At 38.9% G+C, this 21,849-nt stretch overlaps 11 gene segments (V, D, J or C); 8 read left to right on the top strand and 3 right to left on the bottom strand.

The window, feature by feature from the left end:
* Positions 1–362: 362 nt before the first annotated feature.
* LOC131985238 (Ig kappa chain V region 3547-like) lies at positions 363–853 on the top strand. The segment is given in 2 exon segments: positions 363–414; positions 522–853. Coding segments are annotated over 2 exon segments (384 nt in total).
* Positions 854–2,110: 1,257 nt separating this feature from the next.
* LOC131985632 (immunoglobulin kappa variable 6D-21-like) lies at positions 2,111–2,654 on the top strand. The segment is given in 2 exon segments: positions 2,111–2,162; positions 2,347–2,654. Coding segments are annotated over 2 exon segments (360 nt in total).
* A 1,020-nt stretch (positions 2,655–3,674) lies between these two features.
* On the bottom strand, positions 3,675–4,112 carry LOC131985645 (Ig kappa-b4 chain C region-like). The segment is given in 1 exon segment: positions 3,675–4,112. A coding segment is annotated over 1 exon segment (267 nt).
* Positions 4,113–6,375: 2,263 nt separating this feature from the next.
* On the top strand, positions 6,376–6,857 carry LOC131985236 (Ig kappa chain V region 120-like). The segment is given in 2 exon segments: positions 6,376–6,427; positions 6,535–6,857. Coding segments are annotated over 2 exon segments (375 nt in total).
* A 1,310-nt stretch (positions 6,858–8,167) lies between these two features.
* LOC131985626 (immunoglobulin kappa variable 6D-21-like) lies at positions 8,168–8,711 on the top strand. The segment is given in 2 exon segments: positions 8,168–8,219; positions 8,404–8,711. Coding segments are annotated over 2 exon segments (360 nt in total).
* A 985-nt stretch (positions 8,712–9,696) lies between these two features.
* Positions 9,697–11,397, bottom strand: LOC131985618 (immunoglobulin kappa constant-like). The segment is given in 2 exon segments: positions 9,697–10,143; positions 11,366–11,397. Coding segments are annotated over 2 exon segments (354 nt in total).
* Positions 11,398–12,452: 1,055 nt separating this feature from the next.
* LOC131985235 (Ig kappa chain V region 2717-like) lies at positions 12,453–12,934 on the top strand. The segment is given in 2 exon segments: positions 12,453–12,504; positions 12,612–12,934. Coding segments are annotated over 2 exon segments (375 nt in total).
* Positions 12,935–14,826: 1,892 nt separating this feature from the next.
* LOC131985234 (Ig kappa chain V region 3547-like) lies at positions 14,827–15,308 on the top strand. The segment is given in 2 exon segments: positions 14,827–14,878; positions 14,986–15,308. Coding segments are annotated over 2 exon segments (375 nt in total).
* A 1,892-nt stretch (positions 15,309–17,200) lies between these two features.
* Positions 17,201–17,779, top strand: LOC131985617 (Ig kappa chain V region 120-like). The segment is given in 2 exon segments: positions 17,201–17,252; positions 17,360–17,779. Coding segments are annotated over 2 exon segments (375 nt in total).
* A 699-nt stretch (positions 17,780–18,478) lies between these two features.
* LOC131985638 (immunoglobulin kappa variable 3-11-like) lies at positions 18,479–19,022 on the top strand. The segment is given in 2 exon segments: positions 18,479–18,530; positions 18,715–19,022. Coding segments are annotated over 2 exon segments (360 nt in total).
* Positions 19,023–20,014: 992 nt separating this feature from the next.
* LOC131985643 (Ig kappa-b4 chain C region-like) lies at positions 20,015–20,452 on the bottom strand. The segment is given in 1 exon segment: positions 20,015–20,452. A coding segment is annotated over 1 exon segment (267 nt).
* Between the last annotated feature and the right edge of the window lie 1,397 nt (positions 20,453–21,849).

Raw genomic sequence — 21,849 nt, 5'->3', positions numbered from 1 at the left:
GGTCGACTTTAATATCAACACTCATTTAATTCAGTCTGTATTGTAACACTCAGCTGGTTCATAAGTAAACTCACAAAAAGAGTCCCAAAATGTCCAAAAATCATCATGATGTTTATATATGGTGTTAAATGTGATGTACAAGACATTGATTTGATTTGTAGACCAACCTTTAATCAAAGATATTAATGCAAAAAAAAGATGCTGGCAAACAGTCAGAACATTTCCATAGAGAGCCACTTTGCATCAGCAGCACCATGCTCCAGTGCTCTGGGAGAGTTTATAGTCCTGAGAGTTGAACACTGGATGACTGACAGCTGTCCTTCATGACAACAGAAGCCACAGAAATCCTCCTCATCAAAAACATGACTTTGATCTGTGTCCTCATCTGGACTCTCCTCTGCTGCTGTTTCACAGGTAAAGTCCAGAGAATCAAACTCCTCTCCTCTATGAACATCCGTCCCTCTGAAATGAAGCTGACAAAACCATGACGCTGCTTTATGTTTCTGTCTCTGTGTCCTCAGAGTCCAGAGGACAGTACACTCTGACTCAGCCTGGAGCAGTGAGCTCTGCTCCGGGAGGCTCCGTCTCCATCAGCTGTAGGACCAGTCAGGATGTTTACACTTGGAGCAGCAACCATGCATTAGCCTGGTACCAACAGAGAGATGGAGAAACTCCTAAACTGCTCATTTACCTTGTTAGCAATCGTCAGTCAGGGACTCCAGGTCGTTTTACAGGCAGTGGATCAAACTCTGACTTCACTCTGACCATCAGCGGAGTTCAGACTGAAGATGCAGCAGTTTACTACTGTCAGAGTTTTCACTATCCCAACAGTCAGTACGTGTTCACACAGTGAAAAAGCGTCGTACAAAAACCTCCCTCAGTCAGACTGAACAGAAACTGAACTGACTGCTGCAGCTGGAAGCTACTGCAGAGACTGACACACTTCACTAGACAAACACTGTACACACACACACACACACACACACACACACACACAGTTAATTGACCTTTAACCTTCTGTCGTTAAATTTCTGCTGTCTTTTATAAAGGCTTGTGTGAGTGAAGCACATATGTTATACAATGGAGCTTGATACTTGTTTGTAGAAACTTTTGGTTTGTTTTTGCATTTTTTCTTGACTACTAATTGTATGTTCGGAACTAAAATAAGGATAGAAAATGCATATATGTTAGACAATATAGACAATATTCACGTTCCATCGAGGCAAGACAAACTGAGTCAACAGAAAATCAGGACTGAAATACAAACTCATGTGATGAGGGGATGACCTGCAGGTGGAGAGACTGGCAGAGAGTCTCAGGTGAGGAGAATGAGGTGAATAGACAGGAAACAAGCTGACAACTGATTGGCTGGAGAGAAAAAAAACTCTGTGAGAAGGGAAGGACTAACAAAATTGATTCAGAGCAGCTGTGTTGATACATAAACGTTTATAGAATGTACGTATATACCAACATAAATGTATCTGTCACACCAATTATAAATCACCTCAAGTCTAATTTTCTGAATTATATGTTCTGATATAAGTTGTCATATCTGTGTATATTGGACAACATACATGCTGACAGCAATAAATATCGCTGTGCATTTCATAGGGCAATGTCAGACTCTAGCGGGAACTATTTAGTAGATAATGAAGCCACAAAAAAAGGGAAACCATTATTTAGATTCCCTTAATTTCTCTACAGTTCATAGAGGTCACCTCTTGACTTGCATTAAAGCGTCTTTGAGTGCCTAGAAAAGTAATGTATAAATGGAATGTATTCTTATGAATATTGTTATTATTATTATTATTATTATTATTACATTCCTTGTCTTCCTATAAATTTCTGTAACACAAAATCTAACAGGCAAATTTCCAATAAGGTTATGGTAAAAGAGGGTTGTACCCTAAAACTTCAAAGTACATTTTCTATTATGATTCCTTTTTTCCATAATGAGCAGAATCAGGTGTCCTGACTTGGTTTGGTTGACAGTTCACTGCCTCTGTGTGTTTGCATATGTGTCCTGCCTCTCTGCTCCCAGCTGTTAAGAGGCCAGTGTTGATCAGTGGCTGTCCAGGCCTTTCACACACACTGACACGCTGGCAGCACAATGAAGATATCACTGATTCTACTGCTGCTCACCCTGGGGCTCCTTGTTCAGGGTGAGACTCTCTTCTGAAAACTTTGCTTCAGGATCAAACCAGGTTCACCACAACGATGTTCTGCTGTGATGGAGAAACACTGGAACAAGCAGCATTTACCTTTTTCCATCTCGTCTGCATCTTAGAGAAATGACACTCTTCTGATATTAATCAATCACACTTCTCCTCTTTTCATGTTCTCCAGGTTCATCAGGAGACATCATCCTGACTCAGTCTCCTGAATCTCAGTCTGTTGTTTCAGGAGAGACTGTCTCTATCACATGTAAAGCCAGTTCAAGTGCTGGTGGTTGTCTTAATTGGTACCTTCAGAAATCTGGACAACCTCCTACACTCTTGATTTATCATTCTACAAGTCGTCAGTCTGGAGTTGCAGGTCGTTTCAGTGGGAGTGGATCTGGAACTGACTTCACTCTGACCATCAGTGGAGTTCAGAGTGAAGATGCAGGAGATTACTATTGTCAGCAGTGTAGCAGCTTCCCATTCACACAGTGATACAACGCCGTACAAAAACCTCCCTCATATAAAGAGGAACTGATCTGACTCAACAGCTGCACATTAACTACAACACTACATGATTGATGAACAGAATATCAGTTTAATCCTGAAAACATTTAATATTTTTGTTCATTTTAGTTGTAGGACGTTTTTTTAGTATGTAGTCATTCCTGCTACTATAATTTAAAAGTGTAGTTATAATTATAATATTTAAGTTTCATGTTTAAAATGTCATACATTTTATATATTGCTGATAAATTTTACTGTACTCAACATTTGCAAACAGTTACATATAGTCAAACTTTACATTACAGTACAGTCTAGTAGAGAGTAAGACACTGAGCATGATTTAAAATCATCACCTTAAATTACATAAATACAAGTGATTTGACCCTAAATGAAACTCAATCAGTTTGTATTAAATGAATCCTGTATTTTAATTTATTCCATCGACATATGAGAGTGAATATGATTTTATAATATGTTCGGGCTGAGCTAATTCGATGAAAAGGTTTCAATAAAATATCCTCTCTTTCATGTCAAGACTGATTCTGCTGCTGATAGGTGAATTATTATTCATTACACTGGAAATCTATATATAAAAATGAGATGAATGCCTTTAAAATGAAAACTTGTTCTTTTTATTTTGGTTAAAATCTTAAATTTGATTAATTTTATATCACTTTATGCAGATGATACGCTGCCTTTTATTCCTAATCCTGTGTGGATCCTTACTATTATTTCGATTTTTCAGTTCAAATGTTCAGAATAATTCATAGACAATATCTAACAACCCAATGAACATTATCGTCAAGGATATGAACAAGAATAATAGGTTAATGAATGTGTATAAAAATGGAACAACAATTCAACAATAAGCTATGAAAACCATTAAAAGTAGAAAAGACTGTTACTGTTGAATTTTACTGTGCATTAATCTGAAGAATGCTCCTAATATCCTCTATATTTCAAAAAAGGGATTCAAGGATTTTCATGATACACATAATCAAATCTTTATTGCTTTAAAAATTTGAAAGCATCAACACAAGCAAGAACATGTGAGAAAGAGAGAGTTACAGAGTGCAGAGTGAGAGCAGCAGCAGAGTAAAACCAGTGAGACAGGTCAGGACTGGGGACACTGGTCTCTCCTCAGAGTCTCTGAGAGCGGAGTCTGGGAGCCCTGGGTGGCCTCACAGGTCACAGAGCCCACCTTCCTCCACTGGTCTGCAGAGAGCCTCAGGGTGCTGCTCCAGCTGTAGTGGCCGTCCTTCTCCAGCACCCCGGGGCTGCTGCTCTGCTCCCAGCTGATGCTGCTGCTGCTGCTGCTGCTGCCGTCCACCTTCCAGGACAGACTCCAGTCTGAGGGGAAGCCCTTGTTGGCCAGGCACATGAGCGTGGCCTCCCCCTGCTGCAGCTGCTCACTGGAGGGGGGCAGCACCGTCAGGGTGGGACGGGCATCACCTAGGAGACACCAATCAGATTAGAGGACAGCGGGACCACACAATTTGATGATTTTCTCCTTGTTGTTTTTTCTGTTGTTTTTTCTGCTCCACCAGTCACTCACTCACACATTGTTTCACTTCCCTTTAAGAAGCCTCTCATGCACATCAGCACAGAGAGAATCATCGTACAGAATGAGCTGAAATATATCAAACTACACTGGAAATAAAAGAAGCAGGCAACTTTTTAAAACTCTCATCAACAGCATATAAACCTTAACTACACACTGTTTAAGTTGATAAATTTAACATAAAAAATCAGAAAATAAACTGACAGCAATTAAATGTTCTTCGTGTTGATCTCAGTCATTATTTAATAAACTGTTCAAATGATTAAAAGACTAAAAACAACTGCAACAATAAATTACACAATATAAAAATTACAAAACAAATGTATCTCCAATCTTTATCTCCACTTTGTTCAATGTTACTTCATGAAGATAATCCACCATAACAACAGTTATTATTATGCTGTGAATTTAAAAATTGTTCTTTGCAATCAGTTTTGCAGTAAGTACTAAAAAAGTAAACAAGAAATAAAGTTTTTATATTGTAACTTAAAGTGGTTAAACTTCAGCATGAAGTAAATGAAGCTAAATTAGTCTCCATGGTGAATGAAGAGCAATAAAAACATTACTGAGAGTTTTATGGATAAATCACACATCAAAAAACACATTTTCAATTCTTATAGAATATTATGCCGATTATTTGTACAGTCGCTTTTTTGAATAAACATTTGACTTACTTCCAACATCCAGTCTGGTTCCTCCACCGAACGTTAACCACAGTGATACAAACTCATTGAGCCGCCGTACAAAAACCTCTCACTGTAGAGAGACACGGTTCTCTGACTTTGTCTGACTCAAATAAACCTACAAACCCTAAAAATGGATACTCAACCATAAAACTTGAAAATAGTCATTTATCCTGTGATTCAAAATATTTTCATTATTTGTATTGCAGTGAGTTTTTGAGGTTATGTTGCTGAAGTCAACTTTGTCTCTCAGTATAAAAATCTTTGTCAAAAACGCATCAATGAAAATTATAAAGTATCTATCTTTTTCCTGAAATGTGCAATATAAAAAATAGAAAGAAATATGGCTCATTAAATATTAAAAATGTTAGATATTTGACTTACTTCCCAATTCCAGTCTGGTTCCTCCACCGAACGTGTACCACAGTGATACAAACTCATTGAGCCGCCGTACAAAAACCTCTCACTGTAGAGAGACACGGCTCTCTGACTTTGACACAAACACAATCAGTAAAATTAGCCTGCATTGTTAAAACACCCACTTGCCTTATATTAAAAATATATAATTTGGTTCATATGTATATATTTTGAGTAATAATTGAGAATTTTGTTGCAATATATTAAAATATAACAAATATAATTCAACAGGCTTTGAATTAATGTATTCGAACTGATTTATGTTTGTTACAGTGATTAATAATACTAATAATATATGTGGAAATTTTTCTTTAATAAATAGTTACAACTAATATTAATTTCCCTATCCAAGAAACTAATTAAAATGAGACTTTTTTTTCAAATGGATATGAGACAGAAAAAACTCTGCAATGACTCCTGCTAATGTTAGTAATTATCATACATATATATTGTAGATTATGATCAATATAAAAAACATGAATATAAATAACAGTGTCATCAGTAAAGAGGTGTATTTTTTCTTGAGTGTCTTTACCCAAGTTATTTATGATAGTAGAGAACCAAATAGGTCCCAAAGTGGAACCCTGAGGGACACCTTTAGTAATCTCAAGAAAGTCTGATTTGTGGCCCTCTGCATGAACAGACGGAGTTCAATAGACAAAATAATGTCTAAAGCATTTAGCACCCTGAGGACTGAGCCCAGCAATCCTCAGTTTGTTCAGCAGCAGTTCATGGACCACTGAATCAAATACCTGAGATAGATCCACAAATAAGGCAGTGTAGTGTTCTTTTCTGACCAAGGCACCAATAAGAGCACTGTAACATTTCTAATCAATACTGTGATGATGCTGATTATCAATCAGTTTATCAGAGTGATCCAGGTCCCTGTTGGAGTCAGTCAGAGCATTTCCATAGAGAGCCACTTTGCATCAGCAGCACCATGCTCCAGTGCTCTGGGAGAGTTTATAGTCCTGAGAGTTGAACACTGGATGACTGACAGCTGTCCTTCATGACAACAGAAGCCACAGAAATCCTCCTCATCAAAAACATGACTTTGATCTGCGTCCTCATCTGGACTCTCCTCTGCTGCTGTTTCACAGGTAAAGTCCAGAGAATCAAACTCCTCTCCTCTATGAACATCCGTCCCTCTGAAATGAACCTGACAAAACCATGACACTGCTTTATGTTTCTGTCTCTGTGTCCTCAGAGTCCAGAGGACAGTACACTCTGACTCAGCCTGGAGCAGTGAGGTCTGCTGCGGGAGGCTCCGTCTCCATCAGCTGTAGGACCAGTCAGGATGTTTATAATGGGAACTATTTAGCCTGGTACCAACAGAGAGATGGAAGAACTCCTAAACTGCTCATTTACTCTGCTAGCACTAGTCAGTCAGGGATTCCAGGTCGTTTTACAGGCAGTGGATCAAACTCTGACTTCACTCTGACCATCAGTGGAGTTCAGACTGAAGATGCAGCAGTTTACTACTGTCAGAGTGTTCACTATCCCAACAGTCAGTGGGTGGGCACACAGTGAAAAAACATCGTACAAAAACCTCCCTCAGTCAGACTGAACAGAAACTGAACTGACTGCTGCAGCTGGAAGCTACTGCAGAGACTGACACACTTCACTGACTGACACACACACACACACACAGTTAATTGACCTTTAACCTTCTGTCGTTTATTTGTGTAAAATAAATTACAGATCATTTAAAAAGCAGGAAGTATTTTCTCTTCCTTCTGACATGAAAAACAATATAAAAAATTCTGCTGTCTTTTATAAAGGCTTGTGTGAGTGAAGCACATATGTTATGCAATGGAGCTAGATACTTGTTTGCAAAATCTTTTGGTTTGTTTTTGCATTTTTTATCTTCACTACTAATTGTATGTTCGGAACTAAAATAAGGATAGAAAATGCATGTGTGTTAGACAATATAGACAATATTCATGTTCCATCGAGGCAAGACAAACTGAGTCAACTGAAAATCAGGACTGAAATACAAACTCATGTGATGAGGGGATGACCTGCAGGTGGAGGGATTGGCAGAGAATCTCAGGTGAGGAGAATGAGGTGATTAGACAGGAAAACAAGCTGACAACTGATTGGCTGGAGAGAAAAAACAACTCTGTGAGAAGGGAAGGACTAACAAAACTTTTTCAGAGCAGCTGTGTAGATACATAAACGTATATACAATGTACTATGCAAACATAAATTAATCTGTCACACCAATTATAAATCACCTCAAGTCTAATTTTCTGAATTATATGTTCTGATATAAGTTCTCATATCTGTGTATATTGGACAACATACATGCTGACAGCAATAAATATCGCTGTGCATTTCATAGGGCAATGTCAGACTCTAGTGGGAACTATTTAGTAGATAATGAAGCCACAAAAAAGGGAGATCATTATTTAGATTCCCTTAATTTCCTTGCAGTTCATAGAGGTCACCCCTTGACTTGCATTAAAGTGTCTTTGAGTGCCTAGAAAAGCAATGTATGAATGGAATGTATTCTTATGAATATTGTTATTATTATTATTATTATTATTATTACATTCCTTGTCTTCCTATACATTTCTGTAAAACAAAATCTAACAGACACATTTCCAATAAGGTTATAGTAAAAGAGGGTTGTACCCTAAAACTTCAAAGTAAATTTTCTATTATGATTCCTTTTTTGCATAATGAGCAGAATCAGGTGTCCTGACTTGGTTTGGTTGACAGTTCACTGCCTCTGTGTGTTTGCATATGTGTCCTGCCTCTCTGCTCCCAGCTGTTAAGAGGCCAGTGTTGATCAGTGGCTGTCCAGGCCTTTAACACACTGACACGCCGGCAGCACAATGAAGATATCACTGATTCTACTGCTGCTCACCCTGGGGCTCCTTGTTCAGGGTGAGACTCTCTTCTGAAAACTTTGCTTCAGGATCAAACCAGGTTCACCACAACGATGTTCTGCTGTGATGGAGAAACACTGGAACAAGCAGCATTTACCTTTTTCCATCTCGTCTGCATCTTAGAGAAATGACACTCTTCTGATATTAATCAATCACACTTCTCCTCTTTTCATGTTCTCCAGGTTCATCAGGAGACATCATCCTGACTCAGTCTCCTGGATCTCAGTCTGTTGTTCCAGGAGAGACTGTCTCTATCACATGTAAAGCCAGTTCAAGTGTTGGTGGTTGTCTTAGCTGGTACCTTCAAAAATCTGGACTACCTCCTACACTCTTGATTTATCTTTCTACAAGTCGTCAGTCTGGAGTTGCAGGTCGTTTCAGTGGGAGTGGATCTGGAACTGACTTCACTCTGACCATCAGTGGAGTTCAGAGTGAAGATGCAGGAGATTACTATTGTCAGCAGTGTAGCAGCTTCCCATTCACACAGTGATACAACGCCGTACAAAAACCTCCCTCATATAAAGAGGAACTGATCTGACTCTACAGCTGCACATTAACTACAACACTACATGATTGATAAAATTATCAGTTTAATCCTGAAAACATTTAATATTTTTGTTCATTTTAGTTGTAGGAGGTTTTTTTTTTTTAGCTTGGTTGGTGAATATAAGCTTGCTGAAAGTTATAATCACATGAATAATTCCTGCTACTATAATTTCAAAGTGTAATTATAATTATAATATTTAAGTTTCATGTCGAAAATGTCTTACATTTTAAACTCAGACCATAAAACAAAGAATGTTTGCTCTTACAAATCAAAATAGATTCATACTGTTATAATTTTCATAATATTGCTGATGAATTTTATTGTACTCAACATTTGCAACAGTTTCATGTAGTTAAGTCAAAATTTATATTACAGTACAGTTTAGTAGAGAGTAAGACACTGAGCATGATTTAAAATTATCACCTTAATTTACATAAATCCAAGTGATTTGACCCTAAATGAAACTCAATCAGTTTGTGTTAAATGGATCCTGTATTTTAATTTATTCCATCAGCATATGAGAGTGAATATGATTTTATAATATGTTCGGGCTGAGCTGATTTGATGAAAAGGTCTTGTTTCAATAAAATATCCTCTCTTTCATGTCAAGACTGATTCTGCAGCTGATAGGTGAATTATTATTCATTACACTGGAAATCTCTATATAAAAATGAGATGAATGCATTTAAAATGAAAACTTGTTATTTTTATTTTGGTTAAAATCTTCAATTTGATTCATTTTATATCACTTTATGCAGATGATACGCTGCCTTTTATTCCTAATCCTGGGTGCATCCTTACTATTATTCAGATTTTTCAGTTCAAATGCTTTGTTTACTGTGCATTAATCTCAAGAATGCTCCTAATATCTTCTATATTTCAAAAAAGGGAGTCAAGGATTTTCATAATACAGATAATCAAATCTTTATTGCTTTAAAAATTTGAAAGCATCAACACAAGCAAGAACATGAGAGAAAGAGAGAGTTACAGAGTGCAGAGTGAGAGCAGCAGCAGAGTAAAACCAGTGAGTCAGGTCAGGACTGGGGACACTGGTCTCTCCTCAGAGTCTCTGAGAGCGGAGTCTGGGAGCCCTGGGTGGCCTCACAGGTCACAGAGCCCACCTTCCTCCACTGGTCTGCAGAGAGCCTCAGGGTGCTGCTCCAGCTGTAGTGGCCGTCCTTCTCCAGCACCCCGGGGCTGCTGCTCTGCTCCCAGCTGATGCTGCTGCTGCTGCTGCTGCTGCTGCCGTCCACCTTCCAGGACAGACTCCAGTCTGAGGGGAAGCCCTTGTTGGCCAGGCACATGAGCGTGGCCTCCCCCTGCTGCAGCTGCTCACTGGAGGGGGGCAGCACCGTCAGGGTGGGACGGGCATCACCTAGGAGACACCAATCAGATTAGAGGACAGCGGGACCACACAACTGTCAATCAAGCAGCAGACACTTGGACACCTTTCCTGTGTGAGAGTTGATTTTCTCCTTTAAGGAGTTTCTGTCAGATGGTTTTTCTGCTCCACCAGTCACTCACTCACACATTGTTTCACTTCCCTTTAAGAAGCCTCTCATGCACATCAGCACAGAGAGAATCATCGTACAGAATGAGCCGAAATATATCAAACTACACTGGAAATAAAAGAAGCAGGCAACTTGTTTAAGCTCTCATCAACAGCATATAAACCTTAACTACACATTATTTAAGTTGTTAAATTTAACATCAATAAATTCAGAAAATAAACTGACAGCATTTAAATGTTCTTCGTGTTGATTTCAGTCATTATTTAATAAACTGTTCAAATAATTAAAAGACTAAAAAACTGCAACAATAAATGACACAATATAAAGATTACAAAACAAATGTATCGCCAATCTTTATCTCCACTTTGTTCAATGTTACTTCATGAAGATAATCCACCATAACAACAGTTATTATTATGCTGTGAATTTAAAAATTGTTCTTTGCAATCAGTTTTGCAGTAAGTACTAAAAAAGTAAACAAGAAATAAAGTTTTTATATTGTAACTAAAAGCGGTTAAACTTCAGCATGAAGTAAATGAAGCTAAATTAGTCTCCATGGTGAATGAAGAGCAATAAAAACATTACTGAGAGTTTTATGGATAAATCACACATCAAAAAAGAGATTTTCAATCATTATAGAATATTATGCCAATTATTTGTACATTAACTTTTTTAAATAAACATTTGACTTACTTCCAACATCCAGTCTGGTTCCTCCACCGAACGTGAACCACAGTGATACAAACTCATTGAGCCGCCGTACAAAAACCTCTCACTGTAGAGAGACATGGCTCTCTGACTTTGTCTGACTCAAATAAACCTACAAACCCTAAAAATTGATACTCAACCATAAAAGTTGGAAATAGTCATTTATCCTGTGGTTCAAAATATTGTCATTATTTGCATTACAGTGAGTTTTTGAAGTTATGTTGCTGAAGTTAACTTTGTCTCTGAGTACAAAAGTCTTTGTCAAAAACATATCAATGAAAATGATAAAGCAACCATCTTTATCCTGGACTGTGCAATATAAAAACTATGAAGAAATATGACTCATTAAATATTAAAAATGTTATATATTTGACTTACTTCCCAATTCCATTCTGGTTCCTCCACCGAACGTGAACCACAGTGATACAAACTCATTGAGCCGCCGTACAAAAACCTCTCACAGTAGAGAGACACGGCTCTCTGACTTTGACACAAACACAATCACTAAAATTAGTCTGCATTGTTAAAACACCCACTTGCCTCATATTAAAAATGTATCATTTGGTTCATATGTATATATTTTGAGTAATAATTGACATTTTTCTTGCAATATATTAAGTGAAACAAATATCATTCAACAGGTTTTCTCTCAAACTTTGAATTAATGTATTCGAACTGATTTATATTTGTTAAAGTGATTAATATTACTAATAATATATATGGAACATTTTCTTTAATAAATAGTTCCAACTTGTATTAATTTCCCTCTCCAAAAAACTAATTAAAATTAGACTTTTATTCAAATGGATATGAGACAGAGAAAACTCTGCAATGACTCCTGCTAATGTTGGTAATTATCAGACACATATAAATTGTAGATTATGATCAATAAAAAGCATGCATATAAATAACAGTGTCATCAGTAAAGAGGTTTATTTTTGCTTGAGTGTCATTATCCAAGTAATTTATGATAGTAGAGAACCAAATAGGTCCCAAAGTGGAACACTGAGGGACACCTTTAGTTATCTCAAGAAAGTTTGATTTGTGGCCCTCTGCATGAACAGACTGAGTTCAGTGTACAAAATAATGTCTGAAGCATTTAGCACCCTGAGGACTGAGCCCAGCAATCCTCAGTTTGTTCAGCAGCAGTTCATGGTCCACTGAATCAAATACCTTAGATGGATCCACAAATAACGCAGTGCAATGCTGTTTTCTGTGCAAGGCACCAATGAGAGCACTGAAACATTTCTAATCAATACTCTTATAATGCTGATTATCAGTTCATCAGAGTGATCCAGCTCCCTGTTGGAGTCAGTCAGAGCATTTCCATAGAGAGCCACTTTGCATCAGCACCACCATGCTCCAGTGCTCTGGGAGAGTTTATAGTCCTGAGAGTTGAACGCTGGATGACTGACAGCTGTCCTTCATGACAACAGAAGCCACAGAAATCCTTCTCATCAAAAACATGACTTTGATCTGCGTCGTCATCTGGACTCTCCTCTGCTGCTGTTTCACAGGTAAAGTCCAGAGAATCAAACTCCTCTCCTCTATGAACATCCGTCCATCTGAAATGAAGCTGACAAAACCATGACGCTGCTTTATGTTTCTGTCTCTGTGTCCTCAGAGTCCAGAGGACAGTACACTCTGACTCAACCTGGAGCAGTGAGGTCTGCTCCGGGAGGCTCCGTCTCCATCAGCTGTAGGACCAGTCAGGGTGTTTATAATGGGAACTATTTACACTGGTACCAACAGAGAGCTGGAGAAACTCCTAAACTGCTCATTTACCTTGCTAGCAATCGTCAGTCAGGGATTCCAGGTCGTTTTACAGGCAGTGGATCAAACTCTGACTTCACTCTGACCATCAGTGGAGTTCAGACTGAAGATGCAGCAGTTTACTACTGTCAGAGTCTTCACATCCCCAACAGTCAGTACGTGTTCACACAGTGAAAAAGCGTCGTACAAAAACCTCCCTCAGTCAGACTGAACAGAAACTGAACTGACTGCTGCAGCTGGAAGCTACTGCAGAGACTGACACACATCACTAGACACACACTGTACACACTGCACACACACACACACGCACACCAGTGAGAACCAATAAAACAGACCCTATTACAAAGACTAAATTCATTATAATCATTTCAAATGACTTTTAGAAAAGCTATTTTTCCAGCTGAGGATAGTTACAGCTGCTCGTCCCAATAATTACATTACATTACATTACATGTCATTTAGCTGACGCTTTTGTCCAAAGCGATTAACAATAAGTGCATTCAACCTGATGGTACTAGACATAGACCACAGGAATCAAGAAAGCTCATTCAATAATCATCAACCAGCTTATCTGTAGACAGAAAATTACCTTGTCACTACTTGAAACCTTTCTATTATTGTTCCTGCTGCCTTCAGACTCATCACATTTGTTGACATTATGTAAACACAAATACATATGACAATATGTGAGACAATATTAGACCTGCAGCAGCTGAAGCATGAATCAGATTTCACTATAATAAATCACTGAGAGGAAAGTGGAAAAGACAACATTTATCTTTGTTGAAAATAAAAAATTGGGTTAAACAATTTTTTCCCTTCATGTATTAAAAATACCATGATGATAGTTCATTACGAATTAAAATCAGTGTGTATAGACGTGACCTGAATATGAATGTAAATCTTTTACAGCTTTAATCACTGGCCCTTTTCATAGTGCTGTTTCATTCCGGGACATTTACGTCCCTGTAATGACTCGCCTGCCCTATAAACACGGCAGAAGCAAGATGACGGGATCAAGTGATGCCGCCAATATTCCTCCTGCAGAGGTAGTCACAGAGGAGGAAAATTGGTGGGACTGTTGGAAGCGGGACCACTATGAACGGGCCATCCCGTCAAGGCAGAATATTTGATGCGCGTGACGTCTAACACACACATCCCACTTGGTCCAACAGCCATCCAATCATGTTCAGCAGCACAAAAACTGCGGCCACCGTCGCTAACTGTGCACAGCGTCCATCACTTGTAGTAAACAAACTTGCATGCTAACTGTGCACAGAGTGTCCAATGCTTGTTTTGAATAAACGGAGGTCACTAAGTGAACACATACTGCTGCAGCACATACACACTGCTAAAGAGCTAACTGTTAGCCTATTAGCACTGTGCTACTGTGCAGCACTGCACAATATCACGCCTTCACGGGATCACTATTAATGCCCTGAGGCGAAAAGCCGGCACAGATATTTCCGGCAATATAGCAGAACATTTGAGGGGACGACAATCTGAAAGTGGCTACTGAGATAGTTTCAGAGTAGATAGTTGTAAAGGTTGTAAACCTCATTTACCTGCTTTGAACCGCTTTGAACACTGACTTGTACAAAGTGTCTTGGGGCATTAACCAGTAATGACTTTAGAGTTTTAGAATGAGATCATTAATACCTTTTTTCAAATCTGAGGGACTGTAGTCATAAAAAGGAGTACAGGTCTACTTTAATATCAACACTCATTTAATTCAGTCTGTATTGTAACACTCAGCTGGTTCATAAGTAAACTCACAACAGGAGTCCCAAAATGTCCAAAAATCATCATGATATTTTATATAAGTTGTTAAATGTGTGGTACAAGACATTGATTTGATTTGTAGACCAACCTTTAATCAAAGATGTTAATGCACAAAAAAAGATGCTGGCAAACAGTCAGAGCATTTCCATAGAGAGCCACTTTGCATCAGCAGCACCATGCTCCAGTGCTCTGGGAGAGTTTATAGTCCTGAGAGTTGATCACTGGATGACTGACAGCTGTCCTTCATGACAACAGAAGCCACAGAAATCCTCCTCATCAAAAACATGACTTTGATCTGCGTCCTCATCTGGACTCTCCTCTGCTGCTGTTTCACAGGTAAAGTCCAGAGAATCAAACTCCTCTCCTCTATGAACATCCGTCCCTCTGAAATGAAGCTGACAAAACCATGACGCTGCTTTATGTTTCTGTCTCTGTGTCCTCAGAGTCCAGAGGACAGTACACTCTGACTCAGCCTGGAGCAGTGAGGTCTGCTCCGGGAGGCTCCGTCTCCATCAGCTGTAGGACCAGTCAGGATGTTTATGCTGGGAGCTTTTTACACTGGTACCAACAGAGAGATGGAGGAACTCCTAAACTGCTCATTTACCTTGCTAGCAATCGTCAGTCAGGGATTCCAGGTCGTTTTACAGGCAGTGGATCAAACTCTGACTTCACTCTGACCATCAGTGGAGTTCAGACTGAAGATGCAGCAGTTTACTACTGTCAGAGTCTTCACATCCCCAACAGTCAGTACGTGTTCACACAGTGAAAAAGCGTCGTACAAAAACCTCCCTCAGTCAGACTGAACAGAAACTGAACTGACTGCTGCAGCTGGAAGCTACTGCAGAGACTGACACACATCACTAGACACACACTGTACACACTGCACACACACACACACACACACCAGTGAGAACCAATAAAACAGACCCTATTACAAAGACTAAATTCATTATAATCATTTCAAATGACTTTTAGAAAAGCTATTTTTCCAGCTGAGGATAGTTACAGCTGCTCGTCCCAATAATTACATTACATTACATTACATGTCATTTAGCTGACGCTTTTGTCCAAAGCGATTAACAATAAGTGCATTCAACCTGATGGTACTAGACATAGACCACAGGAATCAAGAAAGCTCATTCAATAATCATCAACCAGCTTATCTGTAGACAGAAAATTACCTTGTCACTACTTGAAACCTTTCTATTATTGTTCCTGCTGCCTTCAGACTCATCACATTTGTTGACATTATGTAAACACAAATACATATGACAATATGTGAGACAATATTAGACCTGCAGCAGCTGAAGCATGAATCAGATTTCACTATAATAAATCACTGAGAGGAAAGTGGAAAAGACAACATTTATCTTTGTTGAAAATAAAAAATTGGGTTAAACAATTTTTTCCCTTCATGTATTAAAAATACCATGATGATAGTTCATTACGAATTAAAATCAGTGTGTATAGACGTGACCTGAATATGAATGTAAATCTTTTACAGCTTTAATCACTGGCCCTTTTCATAGTGCTGTTTCATTCCGGGACATTTACGTCCCTGTAATGACTCGCCTGCCCTATAAACACGCCAGAAGCAGGATGCCGGGATCAAGTGATGCCGCCAATATTCCTCCTGCAGAGGTAGTCACAGAGGAGGAAAATTGGTGGGACTGTTGGAAGCGGGACCACTATGAACGGGCCATCCCGTCAAGGCAGAATATTTGATGCGCGTGACGTCTAACACACACATCCCACTTGGTCCAACAGCCATCCAATCATGTTCAGCAGCACAAAAACTGCGGCCACCGTCGCTAACTGTGCACAGCGTCCATCACTTGTAGTAAACAAACTTGCATGCTAACTGTGCACAGAGTGTCCAATGCTTGTTTTGAATAAACGGAGGTCACTAAGTGAACACATACTGCTGCAGCACATACACACTGCTAAAGAGCTAACTGTTAGCCTATTAGCACTGTGCTACTGTGCAGCACTGCACAATATCACGCCTTCACGGGATCACTATTAATGCCCTGAGGCGAAAAGCCGGCACAGATATTTCCGGCAATATAGCAGAACATTTGAGGGGACGACAATCTGAAAGTGGCTACTGAGATAGTTTCAGAGTAGATAGTTGTAAAGGTTGTAAACCTCATTTACCTGCTTTGAACCGCTTTGAACACTGACTTGTACAAAGTGTCTTGGGGCATTAACCAGTAATGACTTTAGAGTTTTAGAATGAGATCATTAATACCTTTTTTCAAATCTGAGGGACTGTAGTCATAAAAAGGAGTACAGGTCTACTTTAATATCAACACTCATTTAATTCAGTCTGTATTGTAACACTCAGCTGGTTCATAAGTAAACTCACAACAGGAGTCCCAAAATGTCCAAAAATCATCATGATATTTTATATAAGTTGTTAAATGTGTGGTACAAGACATTGATTTGATTTGTAGACCAACCTTTAATCAAAGATGTTAATGCACAAAAAAAGATGCTGGCAAACAGTCAGAGCATTTCCATAGAGAGCCACTTTGCATCAGCAGCACCATGCTCCAGTGCTCTGGGAGAGTTTATAGTCCTGAGAGTTGAACACTGGATGACTGACAGCTGTCCTTCATGACAACAGAAGCCACAGAAGTCCTCCTCATCAAAAACATGACTTTGATCTGCGTCCTCATCTGGACTCTCCTCTGCTGCTGTTTCACAGGTAAAGTCCAGAGAATCAAACTCCTCTCCTCTATGAACATCCGTCCCTCTGAAATGAAGCTGACAAAACCATGACGCTGCTTTATGTTTCTGTCTCTGTGTCCTCAGAGTCCAGAGGACAGTACACTCTGACTCAGCCTGGAGCAGTGAGGTCTGCTCCGGGAGGCTCCGTCTCCATCAGCTGTAGGACCAGTCAGGATGTTCATGGTGGGAGCTATTTAGCCTGGTACCAACAGAGAGATGGAGGAACTCCTAAACTGCTCATTTACCTTGCTAGCAGTCGTCAGTCAGGGATTCCAGGTCGTTTTACTGGCAGTGGATCAAACTCTGACTTCACTCTGACCATCAGTGGAGTTCAGACTGAAGATGCAGCAGTTTACTACTGTCAGAGTCTTCACTATCCCAACAGTCAGTGGGTGTTCACACAGTGAAAAAGGGTCGTACAAAAACCTCCCTCAGTCAGACTGAACAGAAACTGAACTGACTGCTGCAGCTGGAAGCTACTGCAGAGACTGACACACTTCACTAGACAAACACTGTACACACACACACACACACACACACATTGTTTGACATAATCTGACTCGGACCATCAAAATAGTTATTTTGTATGCTGATGACAGTCTTTAATAAATTACCAAAATCCTCATCTATTCCTCATCATAAAGCAGAATGTGGCGACTAAATCAGAGCACAGAAAGAAAGACTGAACAGCTCAGGATCCTTCAGTTATTAATAAGATGAAAAGGTAGTGCAGACACTCTGATTATTTAAAATCCCATCACATCAAGTGTTTTGTTAAGAATCCACATTTCACAAAATGAGATAAAGTAAACCAAACATATCCCCGATGTAAAAAAAAAAAAAAAAGATTTAAAAAGTTGCTTTATTCTTTCTTTGACTCTGACTTGAAAAACATCAACAAAACCTCCCTGTTAATCATTACTCGAACCACTTTATTTCTTTTATATTGAACAGGTTAATTAGTCTGCACAAGGTATTATAAGGTCTGGCAGCTGTTTCAAACCTAGACCACATAACCATATAAATAGGATCAATGTTCTCAGCAGTGAGAGGGAAACAGCATGACATGTTGAGGACAGCTGCAGTTCACTGCCTCTGTGTGTTTGCATATGTGTCCTGCCTCTCTGCTCCCAGCTGTTAAGAGGCCAGTGTTGATCAGTGGCTGTCCAGGCCTTTCACACACACCGACACGCCGGCAGCACAATGAAGATATCACTGATTCTACTGCTGCTCACCCTGGGGCTCCTTGTTCAGGGTGAGACTCTCTTCTGAAAACTTTGCTTCAGGATCAAACCAGGTTCACCACAACGATGTTCTGCTGTGATGGAGAAACACTGGAACAAGCAGCATTTACCTTTTTCCATCTCGTCTGCATCTTAGAGAAATGACACTCTTCTGATATTAATCAATCACACTTCTCCTCTTTTCATGTTCTCCAGGTTCATCAGGAGACATCATCCTGACTCAGTCTCCTGGATCTCAGTCTGTTGTTCCAGGAGAGACTGTCTCTATCACATGTAAAGCCAGTTCAAGTGCTGGTGGTTGTCTTGGCTGGTACCTTCAAAAATCTGGACAACCTCCTACACTCTTGATTTATTCTTCTACAAGTCGTCAGTCTGGAGTTGCAGGTCGTTTCAGTGGGAGTGGATCTGGAACTGACTTCACTCTGACCATCAGTGGAGTTCAGACTGAAGATGCAGGAGATTACTATTGTCAGCAGTGTAGCAGCTGGCCACTCACACAGTGATACAACGCAGTACAAAAACCTCCCTGATATAAAGAGGAACTGATCTGACTCTACAGCTGCACATTAACTACAACACTACATGATTGATAAAATTATCAGTTTAATCCTGAAAACATTTAATATTTTTGTTCATTTTAGTTGTAGGAGTTTTTTATTTTTTTAGCTTGGTTGTTGAATATAAGCTTGCTGAAAGTTATAATCACATGAATAATTCCTGCTACTATAATTTGTTCATAAATAAAAAATAAACATGAATGAATAAATTCATGTTGAAAATGTCTTACATTTTAAACTCAGACCATAAAACAAAGAATGTTTGCTCTTACAAATCAAAATAGATTCATACTGTTATAATTTTCATAATATTGCTGATGAATTTTATTGTACTCAACATTTGCAACAGTTTCATGTAGTTAAGTCAAAATTTATATTACAGTACAGTTTAGTAGAGAGTAAGACACTGAGCATGATTTAAAATTATCACCTTAATTTACATAAATCCAAGTGATTTGACCCTAAATGAAACTCAATCAGTTTGTGTTAAATGGATCCTGTATTTTAATTTATTCCATCAACATATGAGAGTGAATATGATTTTATAATATGTTCGGGCTGAGCTGATTTGATGAAAAGGTCTTGTTTCAATAAAATATCCTCTCTTTCATGTCAAGACTGATTCTGCAGCTGATAGGTGAATTATTATTCATTACACTGGAAATCTCTATATAAAAATGAGATGAATGCATTTAAAATGAAAACTTGTTCTTTTTATTTTGGTTAATATCTTAAATTTGATTAATCTTATATCACTTTATGCACATGATATGCTGCCTTTTATTCCTAATCCTGTGTACATCCTTACTATTATTCAGATTTTTGAGTTCAAATGCTTTGTTTACTGTGCATTAATCTCAAGAATGCTCCTAATATCTTTTATATTTAAAAAAAAAAGGGAGTCAATGATTTTCATTATATATATAATCAAATCTTTATTGCTTTAAAAATTTGAAAGCATCAACACAAGCAAGAACATGAGAGAAAGAGAGAGTTACAGAGTGCAGAGTGAGAGCAGCAGCAGAGTAAAACCAGTGAGTCAGGTCAGGACTGGGGACACTGGTCTCTCCTCAGAGTCTCTGAGAGCGGAGTCTGGGAGCCCTGGGTGGCCTCACAGGTCACAGAGCCCACCTTCCTCCACTGGTCTGCAGAGAGCCTCAGGGTGCTGCTCCAGCTGTAGTGGCCGTCCTTCTCCAGCACCCCGGGGCTGCTGCTCTGCTCCCAGCTGATGCTGCTGCTGCTGCTGCTGCTGCCGTCCACCTTCCAGGACAGACTCCAGTCTGAGGGGAAGCCCTTGTTGGCCAGGCACATGAGCGTGGCCTCCCCCTGCTGCAGCTGCTCACTGGAGGGGGGCAGCACCGTCAGGGTGGGACGGGCATCACCTAGGAGACACCAATCAGATTAGAGGACAGCGGGACCACACAACTGTCAATCAAGCAGCAGACACTTGGACACCTTTCCTGTGTGAGAGATGATTTTCTCCTTTAAGGAGTTTCTGTCAGATGGTTTTTCTGCTCCACCAGTCACTCACTCACACATTGTTTCACTTCCCTTTAAGAAGCCTCTCATGCACATCAGCACAGAGAGAATCATCGTACAGAATGAGCTGAAATATATCAAACTACACTGGAAATAAAAGAAGCAGGAAACTTTTTTAAACTCTCATCAACAGCATATAAACCTTAACTACACACTGTTTAAGTTGTTAAATTTAACATCAATAAATACAGAAAATAAACTGACAGCAATTAAATGTTCTTCACGTTGATTTCAGTCATTATTTAATAAACTGTTCAAATTATTAAAAGACTAAAAACAACTGCAACAATAAATGACACAATATAAAGATTACAAAACAAATGTATCTCCAATCTTTATCTCCACTTTGTTCAATGTTACTTCATGAAGATAATCCACCATAACAACAGTTATTATTATGGTGTGAATTTAAAAATTGTTCTTTGCAATCAGTTTTTCAGTAAGTACTAAAAAAGTAAACAAGAAATAAAGTTTTTATATTGTAACTTAAAGCGGTTAAACTTCAGCATGAAGTAAATGAAGCTAAATTAGTCTCCATGGTGAATGAAGAGCAATAAAAACATTACTGAGAGTTTTATGGATAAATCACACATCAAAAAACAGATTTTCAATTCTTATAGAATATTATGCCAATTATTTGTACATTAACTTTTTTGAATAAACATTTGACTTACTTCCAACATCCAGTCTGGTTCCTCCACCGAACGTGTACCACAGTGATACAAACTCATTGAGCCGCCGTACAAAAACCTCTCACTGTAGAGAGACACGGCTCTCTGACTTTGTCTGACTCAAATAAACCTACAAACCCTAAAAATTGATACTCAACCATAAAACTTGAAAATAGTCATTTATCCTGTGATTCAAAATATTTTCATTATTTGTATTACAGTGAGTTTTTGAAGTTATGTTGCTGAAGTCAACTTTGTCTCTGAGTACAAAAATCTTTGTTCAAAAACGCATCAATGAAAATGATAAAGCAACTATCTTTATCCTGGACTGTGCAATATAAAAATAGAAAGAAATATGGCTCATTGAATATTAAAAATAGATATTAGATATTTGACTTACTTCCCAATTCCAGTCTGGTTCCTCCACCGAACGTGTACCACAGTGATACAAACTCATTGAGCCGCCGTACAAAAACCTCTCACTGTAGAGAGACACGGCTCTCTGACTTTGACACAAACACAATCACTAAAATTAGCCTGCATTGTTAAAACACCCACTTGCC

The sequence above is a fragment of the Centropristis striata genome, chromosome 14 (genome assembly GCF_030273125.1).
Source record: "Centropristis striata isolate RG_2023a ecotype Rhode Island chromosome 14, C.striata_1.0, whole genome shotgun sequence".
Classification (NCBI taxonomy): Eukaryota; Metazoa; Chordata; class Actinopteri; order Perciformes; family Serranidae; genus Centropristis; species Centropristis striata.
The sequence above is the reverse complement of the archived record's forward strand: the minus strand, read 5'-3'. Positions and strand labels throughout refer to the sequence as shown.